Here is an 11857-nt window from a genome sequence, read left to right as displayed (position 1 = left end):
TTATTGATCATTGTGTAACTCAGAGATCAACTAAACAAAACCGTAGCTTATTCACCAATTCACCTCCTTAACCCTCCGGAAGTCGCGCAAATGACCCACTAAACGAGCATCCGCTGGTGCGCTAAGACGATTCCCCTAGATTTTCTAAGCAGCATGCACTCAGTGCACTAGCGCGACTTCCGGCAGGTTAAGCGAACGTGCTAATCCCCATCGCTGCTCGATTGTCCTTAAGCTTGATACGTGTAAGAGAGTTCGTAAATCCGTTCGCTGTTTGTTCATTCGTACTAACATAAGCCAGATTGCTAACAAGAACGCCGTGAATGTATTGACATATCATAGCGTATATTGTGCGTGGTGTGTAACCACCATTATTGGTTAATAATGCTGGAACGTTGGTTATCGCAGCGGATTTCGATCGGTTTCTCTTTTCTAAGTTATGCCAACAATCCGCTCAGCACCGCTACAAAGCTTCCTGAAGAGTGCCAGCCAGCGCCGGCTTAGCATGAGACTAGCGCGACAGGTGATTGTCGCTTACAGCACACCACCGCACCTCATTGTAGCATGGGTGAGAATTACAATTTCAATACATGCCTGCTGGTCCGGCGCAACACAGTTTTTTATTGCAACTGATATGAATTCCCAGACAGTTGTTAATTGGTCTCAAGTCCTTCCTACGGCATGTGTCAGTTTTACCTCGTTCTCTTACATAGGCGCTTAGAGACAATAATTACGTTGTAAACGTAATTAGCAACAAACAAGATTTTTATTCGACCCACCAGTCGCCACGCCAGCCCGCACAGGCTTGTGGTTGATAGTTAGTTGTGACTGGTGCAGAGTACGGAAAAACACAAAAGTAAAAAAGTTCCGTAAGCCTTCTCGGTCTCCTCGATGCACCACTAATGCAATAACCGTCTGAAAGTAAATGTAAGAGGTTCTTTAAAATTGATGCACGAAATATTATTGAGGATGTTTACAATACCGTCAAACCTATCAACATAGAGGAGGGAGAATTCAGCAGTAGGTAAATTGCACAGATAATAAGATACACGTTCCCGTATGATACATGAGCGATTACCAGCTCTAGATGTAAGTCTCCATCGTCAGTCACAATAATACTTACTAGTGGAGCTATTTCGATCGTATCGATATTTTGCCACGAAATTTTTCGGATCTCCGCTTATGGGTTTTGAATTGCGCGCAGTTGGAAAACATTGTGGGGAACGGTTGGCGTTTTGGGAACGACTAAGATCTTCAAACACTTCAACTCCAACAGTGACCGCTTCGCATAACGTGTCGTGGTCAGATCCGGCCTTCTGGACATCGTTCTTTGGGTGGTGTTTCTTAATGAAAGCCGCAACTTCCGGTAAGCACTTCGTGCTTTACAGCTCTCCATTGTCCAAAAGACCGGATTTGACATCCCCTTCTCGCTGATTGTCCATCACAAGAGGACTATCTTCGCGAACTTCGTGTGGTAGATGTACTTTAAGTCTCTACCTCCTTCCTGGGGGCGTAAAATAGCCGACCTTCTGACGTCGTCTCGTCGTCCATGACCATATCAACGTTGCGCTTCGCAGGAAAGACATTCATGACGAGCACCTTCAACCGCAGTTTTTGACTTCCGCTTCCTCGTGACTACGTCCATGTTGGCCAAATACTTTTTGACCATCTGACCAGTCGCACCGATCTCCCGTCTCAAGGCGTGCAAATAATTCGCCACATTCCGCAACTTACGCTCGATACTCTCAACTTTTTCCAGGAGCACCAGAATTTAGTATATGGGCGCTCGCCTGTATCCAACCGACAACGATGATGGTCTTTTTCGCTCCAGGGTAGAACCGGCAATAATTACAAACCATCGAAACGTAGTTGCTTCACTACTTTTGCCATGACTGCCGTAAACGTGCTGGTAGAGCTGTAATTTTTTTGCATATGGCCTACTAACGCTATGCGGTGGAGCACATTAGAGAAAAGTTATCTAACGATTATAACACCAGATCGAACTATTATACTGGACGATATCAAATGCTAAAGAAGGAACACGAACAGTAGCACATGTAAGAAGATTCGAGCTTAAAGAAGAAACCTGAGGAGTTTTCGTGCTAAGTTGCAAAACGATCGAGAACCACCCGTGGACTAGGTTCACTCAAATTATCAATAGCTTCCGTGTGCGAAGAAAAGAGATATTTCGGATTGAACAATAAACGCTCATGATTATTTTTCAGAAAATAAATCATTCTTCAAATGTGTACAATAAATGTGTGTTGCGTACAAAAGTTCTTAGTACTGCTAGATTTTATTACTAAGATATTCTATTTTGAATAGAACACCGCAACTACGGATTTCTTATATTATCATCTATTGCTTAACTGAAATGTACTTTTTACACAGAATGCAAGTATAGCTACTTAAAAGATAACAAAACCACTAACATGGGAATATTTTGACTTGCTTATATTTACCGTAAAAAGTGTAGGATAACGCAGATGATACCGCAGCTTCAATAAGTGAAAATCATTTTTGTGTGCAATATGTTATAACGTCGCCCTTCGTGAATATCAGTAAACAATTATATTCTTTCAACAATATTTTTCAGGAGCTATTTCGATGACAAGAATAAAATGACACATGAATGTATAACAAATTGGATGTTTGTTTCTGTTGAACCTAAAAACGAATGTTTGTCGTTGAGAAGGCATATGCAAATTCACATTTTTGAAAATACTTTCATTTTACACCAGGTGCAACATTTTATTGCAAAGCATTTATTTACATATTTTTCATAAATTCGTACAATCTACTATCGTACACTATTTACAATGTGAAAGCATTCACACCATTCTACCGTTCTAAAATAAATTAGAATATCTTATTGTACGAATGCTTTGCTAAAATAGCTCTACACAAACATACATCACCGAACCAATCAAACGAATAAGTATAGAAGTAGAGGTTCCATACAAAATTTAAAAAAAAATGTTTTGGTAATAGAGAAACTTACTCAAATCTATTTTTTATAAAATTATTATATTACTTTGTATCATGTACAGTAGAAGAGAAGTTACTGTTCTATTGTGCCTGAACCTTGTAGAATAAACTTTGTTAGTTTAATATAAAAAAAGTTAGATCACTTGCCTTTACGAAGACGTGCTAGGCTTCTTATCGACTAAGTTTTCACGGAAAAATTTTATTTTTTGTACAAAGAACGACTCCAAACTCTCCGCGCACCGGTAGAACTGGGACTCCTTCGGGTTGTAGTAGCGGCAATTATCGAAGATTTTTGTCATATCCCCGATAAACTCCGACAGCGTATTGTAGCTCTGATTATCCACCTTACTTTCCACTTTTTGGAGATCTGCAAAACAGCGGAAATTGTTAAATTGCTAGTTTCTCATCGAATGAAACAGTATAGCTTACCCATAGGTTCTTTTATCACACGGTAATAATCTGGGGCTTCATCCGGATCGACCGGTTCCATGAATGGCCACGCGCTTTTGTGATGCTATAACGAGATAGAAGTTTAAACAATTTATCAAACACTTACTACCGATTGATCTTTTTTTAAAATTACCTGCAATTGCTTGATGAGCTTCTTTAAGTTCTCAAACTCTTTCGCACTCAGGGTTTTCATGTTTGCAAAGTTAACCGAATTATTGATCTGACAGTTTGGACAAATGTACTCATCAATGAATTCAGCCTCACTCTGCAGAATACCGACGCATCGCCCATGGAACCAGTCCTGGCATTTATCACAGCAAATATAGAATCTGTGGATGGGATTTTTGAGTAAGATAAAAAAGGCGGACTATTTCCGCATTACTTACTGTGATTCATCGTACGGCTGTTTACACAGACAGTACAGCTCTTGCGTTTCTCGGGCATGCTTGCATTCGCTGCACACAAACTCGTTGATCTCTTTCGATTGCTCCTCCGAAATGCCGACGCAATCTCCGTGGAACCAATTGTTACACAGATCACAACCGACGTAGAATCTGAAGGCAAAGCAAAAGTTAATGTAAACAGATACAGATAGTATTCCTACTGATAAATTACTTCGTATCATCGTAGGGCGTCCGGCAAAGACAGTAGATTTTTTCCTTCTTGTTAGATAACCGTTTTTTACTAGCTTTGGACGGTTTTTCCGGTTTGTTCGTGCTAGCCGTAATCTTTTGCGTCTTTTGGTGGTTTTCTTTGGATACTGCTGTGGTGTTCGTCCTATAAAAATGTAGAAAATTAGCACACCGTGTCAGCTTTTATCTAAAGCATTCGACGCACTTTTTCTTAACGGAACTGCATTTTTCTGCTGTCGTTGCTTGCGCCGCCGAAGCTCCGTGCTTCGCAGTATTCTCCTGCTTAATCTGCAGCTGTTCCTGTTTGCACCGGGCTGCCAGCTCCACCGACAGTTCCTTTTGAATTTGTACCTGTAATTCCCGTTCGAGATGAGATCGCTTCTTGAGAATGTCTTTCTTCAGTTGCTCTTTGTGGCGGTTTAGTTGAGCCTAAGAAAGCATACCCCAATGTAACTACCATCGGAAGACCTTCGGTAGATATAAATTAGCTTACCTGCAACTTGTTTTGCCGCTGCTGCTGCTGTAAAAGTGCTTGCTGTTGTTTCCTCCTTTCATTGCTCTTACGAGCCGCTTCCGATCTAGCATTAGATACAGATGGCGAGCTAACAACCGGAACCGCAGCTTCGTTCGAAGCATTAACGGAAGCAACAATTGCTGCAGCTGCTGCTGCCGCCGCAGCGGAGGCAGCCGAATCACTTTGGGAGATTGCACGTTTCCTACTGGGACCATCACCACCAACGCCGCCGACTGCCGCTGCAGTTGGGTTCTTTCGTTCAACAGAACTAGTCGAATTACCACACGACTTTGTCGGACGTCGCTTCGGCGTATCCATCATCCACTCGTCATCATCATCCTCGCCTCGATAGGGTCGCTTTTTCGCTTTTACCGGTGTACTGTGCTCCCTAACAGCACTCATATTGCTATAATTGTGCTGAAGAGCAATCGCAGCACCACGGTCATCGGCTTTCATCTGCTTCTCCTGATAACGTTGCAAATTCAGCAGCTTCTCTTCGATCTCCGGATTTAGATTTTCCTGTCTCAGAGCATTTTTGATTGCTGTAAAAAGCCCCCTATTAGTCACCAATTGGAAACTGGGAATAAAAAAATAAACTTACTTTGTTGAATATAGTCTGGAGTGACCACAAACGAATCATCCTTCTCATCAATATTTCTGGTATCGTCATCCGAAGCATTTTCTTCTTTAACGGCCGACGGAGAGCTTTCTGCGTCCTCCTCGGTCTGCTCCAATTGCAACTCGTCTGACCCTGACTGCTGTTGCAGAGGCTGCTGCAGCTGTACGACAGTTTGCTTGTTCAGGTTGCTAGCCAGTACCTTCTGGAGTTCCTTTTTGACAATTGGATTGATGGCAGCTGTGCCACTTCCGTTAATGACAATGTTGGACAGAATCTGAGGTTTGCTATCATTACTACTGGTACTGGCGGCTGTTTTGATCGTTGTTGTCGTGCTGATCAGTGAACCGGCCAGCGGCAACTCCGAATCATCCGCCGTTGGGGTCGTGGTAGAAACGGTCGAGTCGGCCTGTTTGTTTAGAGCGAAGAAAGAATAGGTGATTTGTTGGTTTCCTTTCGTTTGCTTTTTACTATAGAGTTAAAACCGCATCGCAAGCAAACGGACTCCATCGATTCATTGGAATTCTTTTATAATTGTCACTTAACCGGTAGGAAACATTGAACTGCACTCGTTCATTACTTACAATTACAACTGTTTACATGTTCGGCCTATCTATCTATGGATTTATGGACTCCCTAACGGCTTAACCGATTGCCGTCAAAATGTATACATAATTGGCTTTTATTATGGAGCGTGTTTGTGTGCTATTGGTTGGGGATTATCTGCCCTAGATGGCGCTTCGGGGCAAAATGTGTTTTTGTTGAAAGTCGCAGCAACGCGCGATGGGTATTAGCTAATAACAATATAAATAGGTTCGTCTGATGTCTTACCTTGAAGTGATTTAACCGAAACAGAGACAAAATTTTTTAGTCATTACAAATTCGCTGAGAAAATGGCTTCTGTATTTACTAGCTTCAAATCCACAAATTAAGTTCCAAAGCAGGCCGCTGTTAGTTTCAACAGACATTGCAGGAAAACAATGGCAGCATGAGTAAACACAAATCATTTATTCGGGAAAAGGATTGAAGGTTTCGCGAAGCTTACTCGATGGGTGAATTGTCCGATGGTGACGAAGAAAGAATCAGTAGGCTTGGAAGTGAAAAGCGACGCCATACTGGTTTTTTTTTCCAACGCGGAGAAAATTTTCATTAAAATTAACGTATACACCCAAAACTCGGCCGTAAGGGACCATCCATAAATGACGTAGCATTATATGGGGGAGGGGGGAGTTTTGTAATTTGTGATGATGTGTGACGACAGGGGAGTAGGGAGTCATGTCATGCTACGTAGCTTTTTAAAGGGAATAGGGGTTGACCTGATGTCACGACAATTTTACGAGTTTCATCTAACTGACATCGTTTTTTTTTTATTATTTTTTATTTTTTTACGGGGACAAGTGGAGGGGTAGGGTTACCGTCAAGCTACGTAATTATCAGGGGGGGTATTTAGAGTTTTGTGACGAAATGCTACGATGGGGGAGGGGGGTGTTGAAAATCACTCAAAAAATGCTACGTCTAATACCTTTACGGTAATAAGAAAAAAATGCTCTAATAGCAAGACGTTTCATGCTAATACGGTCACAACCAGGGCTGGAAACGTGACTTTTTTTATGAACGTCATAAGCTTACAAACTTTCACGCTGCTGCCCGAGCAGGAAAGTCATAGACGAATTTCATGGTTGGTGTACGTATGAATGTCGTTCAATGAATGTAATCTCTTTGGTGTGCGTGAATGCCGCCACACAGCATTTTTGTTTCCCGCCACCAAGGCTGGAAGAAGTCATTTCGAATTTCATTTTAATGCGAAAGTTCGGGAAAAAACCAATCCGACAGCACCGATGCTAGTTTGACTTCGGCTGCTGTGCATGTAAACGGACGAGAGAAAAGCAAAAACGTTCGTGCTGCTGAGCGTGCCTGTTACATGTTCGTGAATGTTCGGTTATTCGGCTTACTGCCGTAGTAGGGTTTCGCTCGCTAGCAGTTGCGAATGTATGTGAATGGCCCGTGTGTTTAACTTTCATCATCCGTTGCGTTGGAACTGTTGCGAATCAAAGAGAATAGGGAAAGAGACGAAGAGTGAAAATTAGTCATAACGGCAACACTCCCTTTATGATGATTTCAACACTAGAATTTTGGCAACCGCTTCCACAGGCAGCACTTTAAATGACTTCTATTATATTTTGAAAACAAACCGTATGTCGATCGTTGGATTTGTTTATCAAACGATGCGCATTTTGAAACAAAGAGATGAAATAATTCTATAGCTTGTTTTTACTCATGCATATACTGTAGAATACACCTCACAATCACGATTGAACCAAATTCTGACGAAAATTGAAATTTCTTTTTTAATAGATGTACAATACTTATCTCCTCCAACTCAGGCATGAGTAATGTTTATTTACATTGCACGATTGGTCTGCTCAATAAGGTATTTTTGGCTTCACACTATTCGTCTCTTTCCCTATTCTCTTTGTTGCGAATAAATTTCATAGCAGCGGTTCAAAATGAATGTAGTGAACGACATTCATGGCTTATATTTGCAAGATTGGAATGTGCGGCAGTTCGTTTCTCGCTTGCTATAGGAAAGGACTGCAAGCAATATGTTAGCGGTCACATAGTATCGTTGAAGGCAAAGTTGTTGGCCATTGAAAATCTATAGTTTTGTACATTTACAATGCGCAGGGGGTCCGCCGATGCGTGAAAATGGAAATGTTTTCAGCTTTTTGGTAATGAGTTTTGTATTGAAGGAGAAGTTGTTGGCCATTCACAATCAATAGTTTTGTACGTTTACAATACACAGGGGGTCCGCCGATGCGCCAAAATTGATTTTTTTCAACCATTTGGTAATGAGTAATGGTAATGGTTACAATGCGCAGGGGGGTCCGCCGATGCGTCAAAATGGAAATGTTTTCAACTTTTTAGTAATGAGTTTTATATTGAAGGGGAAATTGTTGGCCGTTGAAAATCAATAGTTTTGTACACTTACAATGCGCAGGGGGTCCGCCGATGCGCCAAATGATTTTTTTCAACCTTTTGGTATTAAGTTTTATATTGAAGGAGAAGTTGTTGGCTATTGAAAATCAATAGTTTTGTACATTTACAATGCGCAAAGGGGGTCCGCCGATGCGTCAAAATAGAAATATTTTCAACTTTTTAGTAATGAGTTTTATATTGAAGGGGAAATTGTTGGCCGTTGAAAATAAATAGTTTTCTATATTTACAATGCGCGTGGGGGTTCGCCGATGTGTCAAAATGGAGATGTTTTAAACTTTTTAGTAATGAGTTTTTATATTGAAGGGGAAATTGTTGGCCATTCAAAATCAATAGTTAAGTAATAATAGTTAAATTATGTGCAACAACAAGCTCTGCCGCCTACACTGTTTACTGACTTGCGAATTGCAATTACGCGAAGAAAACGGATGAAAAGGTTATTTGCAGAAGGTTTGGCAGAAATATGTTTTCCCTTCATCGTAAAATATATTATGCTTATTGTACGATCTGTGATGTATTTTTTCGAACAATTTCCGCAATATGACTTTTATCGCTTAGTTTTAATTACAGTAATGTAATTTGTTCAACAAAACATGACATGTTTCAATTGCAATACGTTTTCAAAGTAGTAGCTACTTTCTCCAGTTTTTTTTTCATTTCGGTATAACGGTTGACGAGTTTCCACCATTTTGTGATTTATAATGGTAATACAGTGAAGACCCGTTTTTTATCAGCCCATTGGTGAATGTTAGGCTGATAAAACGGGGACATTGACAAAATCGGGAAATATAATTTTCTTTCTTTTTAACGGCCCCCCTATTGTCATGTCACGTGTCATTGAATCGTGTGAACGTTGTGACATCGACATATTACAAATTTACATATATTTAGTTTTAAATTTTAGCGAACTGTGTGTTCACGAAGGACTACCCTCCAATGATAATTCTCTTGCATAGACCGTTTACAATATTAAATTATAGTCTCGTCAAACAGCAAGTGGCATAAACCCCAATATGATAACGGATAAGATATTTACATATGTAACGCGAGTGTTTTGATTTTACATCCGACAGGATTGGGATGGCGTAAATACTACATCATTCTAAAAAAACAAATCATTAATTGGAACAAATTGATTTGAATATAACAATTTAGCATTTTCAAGTTTTTCAGAGTTTGCCACCAATAATCTTATTATACACATGCCTACACCTTATGACGATTACCTTGAAACAACTTTGCGTTTGTCAAATTGGTCACTCTTCGCATTTTTCTTTTGATACGCAATTCTCACTTCGACATAATCTTTCATGAGGGCCTAAATCAGTGATGCCGCAAGTCCAGATTTATGTAGAAAGGTACAGATTTCTGAAGCATTTTTGGCACAGATTCTGTACGGTACCCGAATAAACATCTAATAATCCAATAGCCTAACGACCTGTTCAGGGTATCATCCATACAATATGTGGAATCGTTGGACTATATATGTTAAAGTTTGTGTATAATTTTTTTATTAGGGTGCAGATTACAGATTTTTGTAAAAAAGTACAGATTGGTACAGATTTTTTACATGACAGCAAGGTAAAATAATTTAACCCTGCGATGCATTCCAGTAAACAGTTGAGTTAGGCAGCAGTGATGGCAAGAATCTGAAGTGGAGCTGGTACTGAAGCTGACATTATAATGCAATATGCGAGAAACATGCTTCCAGCAAATCAAAGGGATGATGTCTAATAAAAGCTGAGCGAATCTTCTTGGAGTGCATACGTTTACTCTGACGTACTCCATTTGAATTCTTGCAAGCCGGTTTCTCGCATCTTATTGATATTTCCAACCCCATCTCAGCTTCTCGCCGCCACTCTGTTGGCCACCTTTGGTTGGCAAACAAAGTGGCAGTGAGAATTTGAGCTGGAGCTGATATTGACATTACCCAGTCAAACTCATCCGAAATTCTAACTGGTTTCCCACACTGCTTTTACAGTGAACGGCAAGTTACGGCGCCGCCTTTTAGTTTACTGGGTTCTTGCGGAATTCCAGGTCAAACAAAACAACCGAGTCAGAATGTCTGGTTTGATTTCTCCGAATGGAAAATATGTAGGAGAAAAATGATTCTTTTAACAACCTTGTTATTGTTTGGGTACAGAATCCGGTCCTTTTTTCGATAGAAGAGTGCAGATAGAACAGATTTTTCAACTCCCGGTACAGATTTAATTGTGGCAATACTGGCCTAAATCGCAAATGTAAACAAACTGAGTTTTCGCTACTATGATATTGTGCGACTAAAATACTACAAGGTAGCGGTAAAATGATAGAAAACATTTCCTTTTAAGATTTCCACTATGAAAATATGCCAAAATGTAATGGTGGATTATGAAAAAAGAATATTTTTGTTCGTTTAATTGTTTCTTATGTATTGGCACAAAATTATTAATGAAACGATTTATTTTTCCTGATCAAAGGAGAAAAATAATGAAAATTTTGTCTTGCAATACCATCATTCTGTAACTTGATTATGCTACTACCGCATAAAAAAGTTTCCATTATGTCACATTGGTGGTTGCCCGTGTGCATTATAAATGTCCAAAACTTTTGATTTTTAACGGCCAACAATTTCTATTCATTTTCAATTTTCCCTTCAATATAAAACTCATTACTGAAAACTTGAAAACATTTCCATTTTGACGCATCGGCGGACCCCCCTGCGCATTAAAAATGTACAAAACTATTGATTTTCAACGGCCAACAATTTCTCCTTCAATATAAAACTCATTACCAAAAAGCTGAAAACATTTCCATTTTCACGCATCGGCGGACCCCCTGCGCATTGTAAATGTACAAAACTATTGATTTTCAACGGCCAACGAATTCCCCTTCAATACAGAACTCATTACTAAAAAGTTTAAAACATTTCCATTTTCACGCACCGGCGGACCCCCTGCGCATTGTAAATGTACAAAACTATTGATTTTCAACGGCCAACAATTTCTTCAATATAAAACTCATTACCAAAAAGCTGAAAATATTTCCATTTTCACGCATCGGCGGACCTCCCTGCGCATTGGAAATGTACAAAACTATTGATTTTCAACGGCCAACAATTTCTCCTTCAATATAAAACTCATTACCAAAAAGCTGAAAACATTTCCATTTTCACGCATCGGCTGACCCCCCCCCCCCCCCCCTGCGCATTGTAAATGTACAAAACTATTGATTTTCAACGGCCAACGAATTCCCCTTCAATATAGAACTCATTACTAAAAATTTTAAAACATTTCCATTTTCACGCACCGGCGGACCCCCTGCGCATTGTAAATGTACAAAACTATTGATTTTCAACGGCCAACAATTTCTCCTTCAATATAAAACTCATTACCAAAAAGCTGAAAATATTTCCATTTTCACGCTTCGGCGGACCCCCCTCCGCATTGTAAATGTACAAAACTATTGATTTTCAACGGTCAACAATTTCCCCTTCAATATAAAACTCATTACTAAAAAGTTTAAAACATCTCCATTTTCACGCATCGGCGAACCCCCATGCGCATTGTAAATGTCAAAACTATTGATTTTCAACGGTCAACAATTTACCCTTCAATATAAAACTCATTACTGAAAACTTGAAAACAGTTCCATTTTGACGCATCGGCGGACCCCCATGCGCATTGG

At 40.0% G+C, this 11857-nt stretch overlaps 1 protein-coding gene across 1 annotated transcript in view; it reads right to left on the bottom strand.

The window, feature by feature from the left end:
- Positions 1 to 2211: 2211 nt before the first annotated feature.
- The window catches only part of LOC131693004 (nucleosome-remodeling factor subunit NURF301), a 66302-nt gene continuing 56656 nt past the window's right edge, over positions 2212 to 11857 (bottom strand). The window contains exons 10-17 of the mRNA XM_058980440.1: positions 5183 to 5606; positions 4561 to 5123; positions 4273 to 4496; positions 4051 to 4212; positions 3822 to 3989; positions 3569 to 3764; positions 3415 to 3499; positions 2212 to 3352 (exon numbers count right to left, since the gene is read on the bottom strand). Of these exons, the coding sequence (XP_058836423.1) occupies positions 3135 to 3352; positions 3415 to 3499; positions 3569 to 3764; positions 3822 to 3989; positions 4051 to 4212; positions 4273 to 4496; positions 4561 to 5123; positions 5183 to 5606 (2040 nt within the window). The 3' untranslated portion in view covers positions 2212 to 3134. The remainder of the gene's footprint in view (positions 3353 to 3414; positions 3500 to 3568; positions 3765 to 3821; positions 3990 to 4050; positions 4213 to 4272; positions 4497 to 4560; positions 5124 to 5182; positions 5607 to 11857) is intronic.

This window comes from Topomyia yanbarensis, chromosome 3, assembly GCF_030247195.1.
Source record: "Topomyia yanbarensis strain Yona2022 chromosome 3, ASM3024719v1, whole genome shotgun sequence".
Classification (NCBI taxonomy): domain Eukaryota; kingdom Metazoa; phylum Arthropoda; class Insecta; order Diptera; family Culicidae; genus Topomyia; species Topomyia yanbarensis.
The sequence above is the reverse complement of the archived record's forward strand: the minus strand, read 5'-3'. Positions and strand labels throughout refer to the sequence as shown.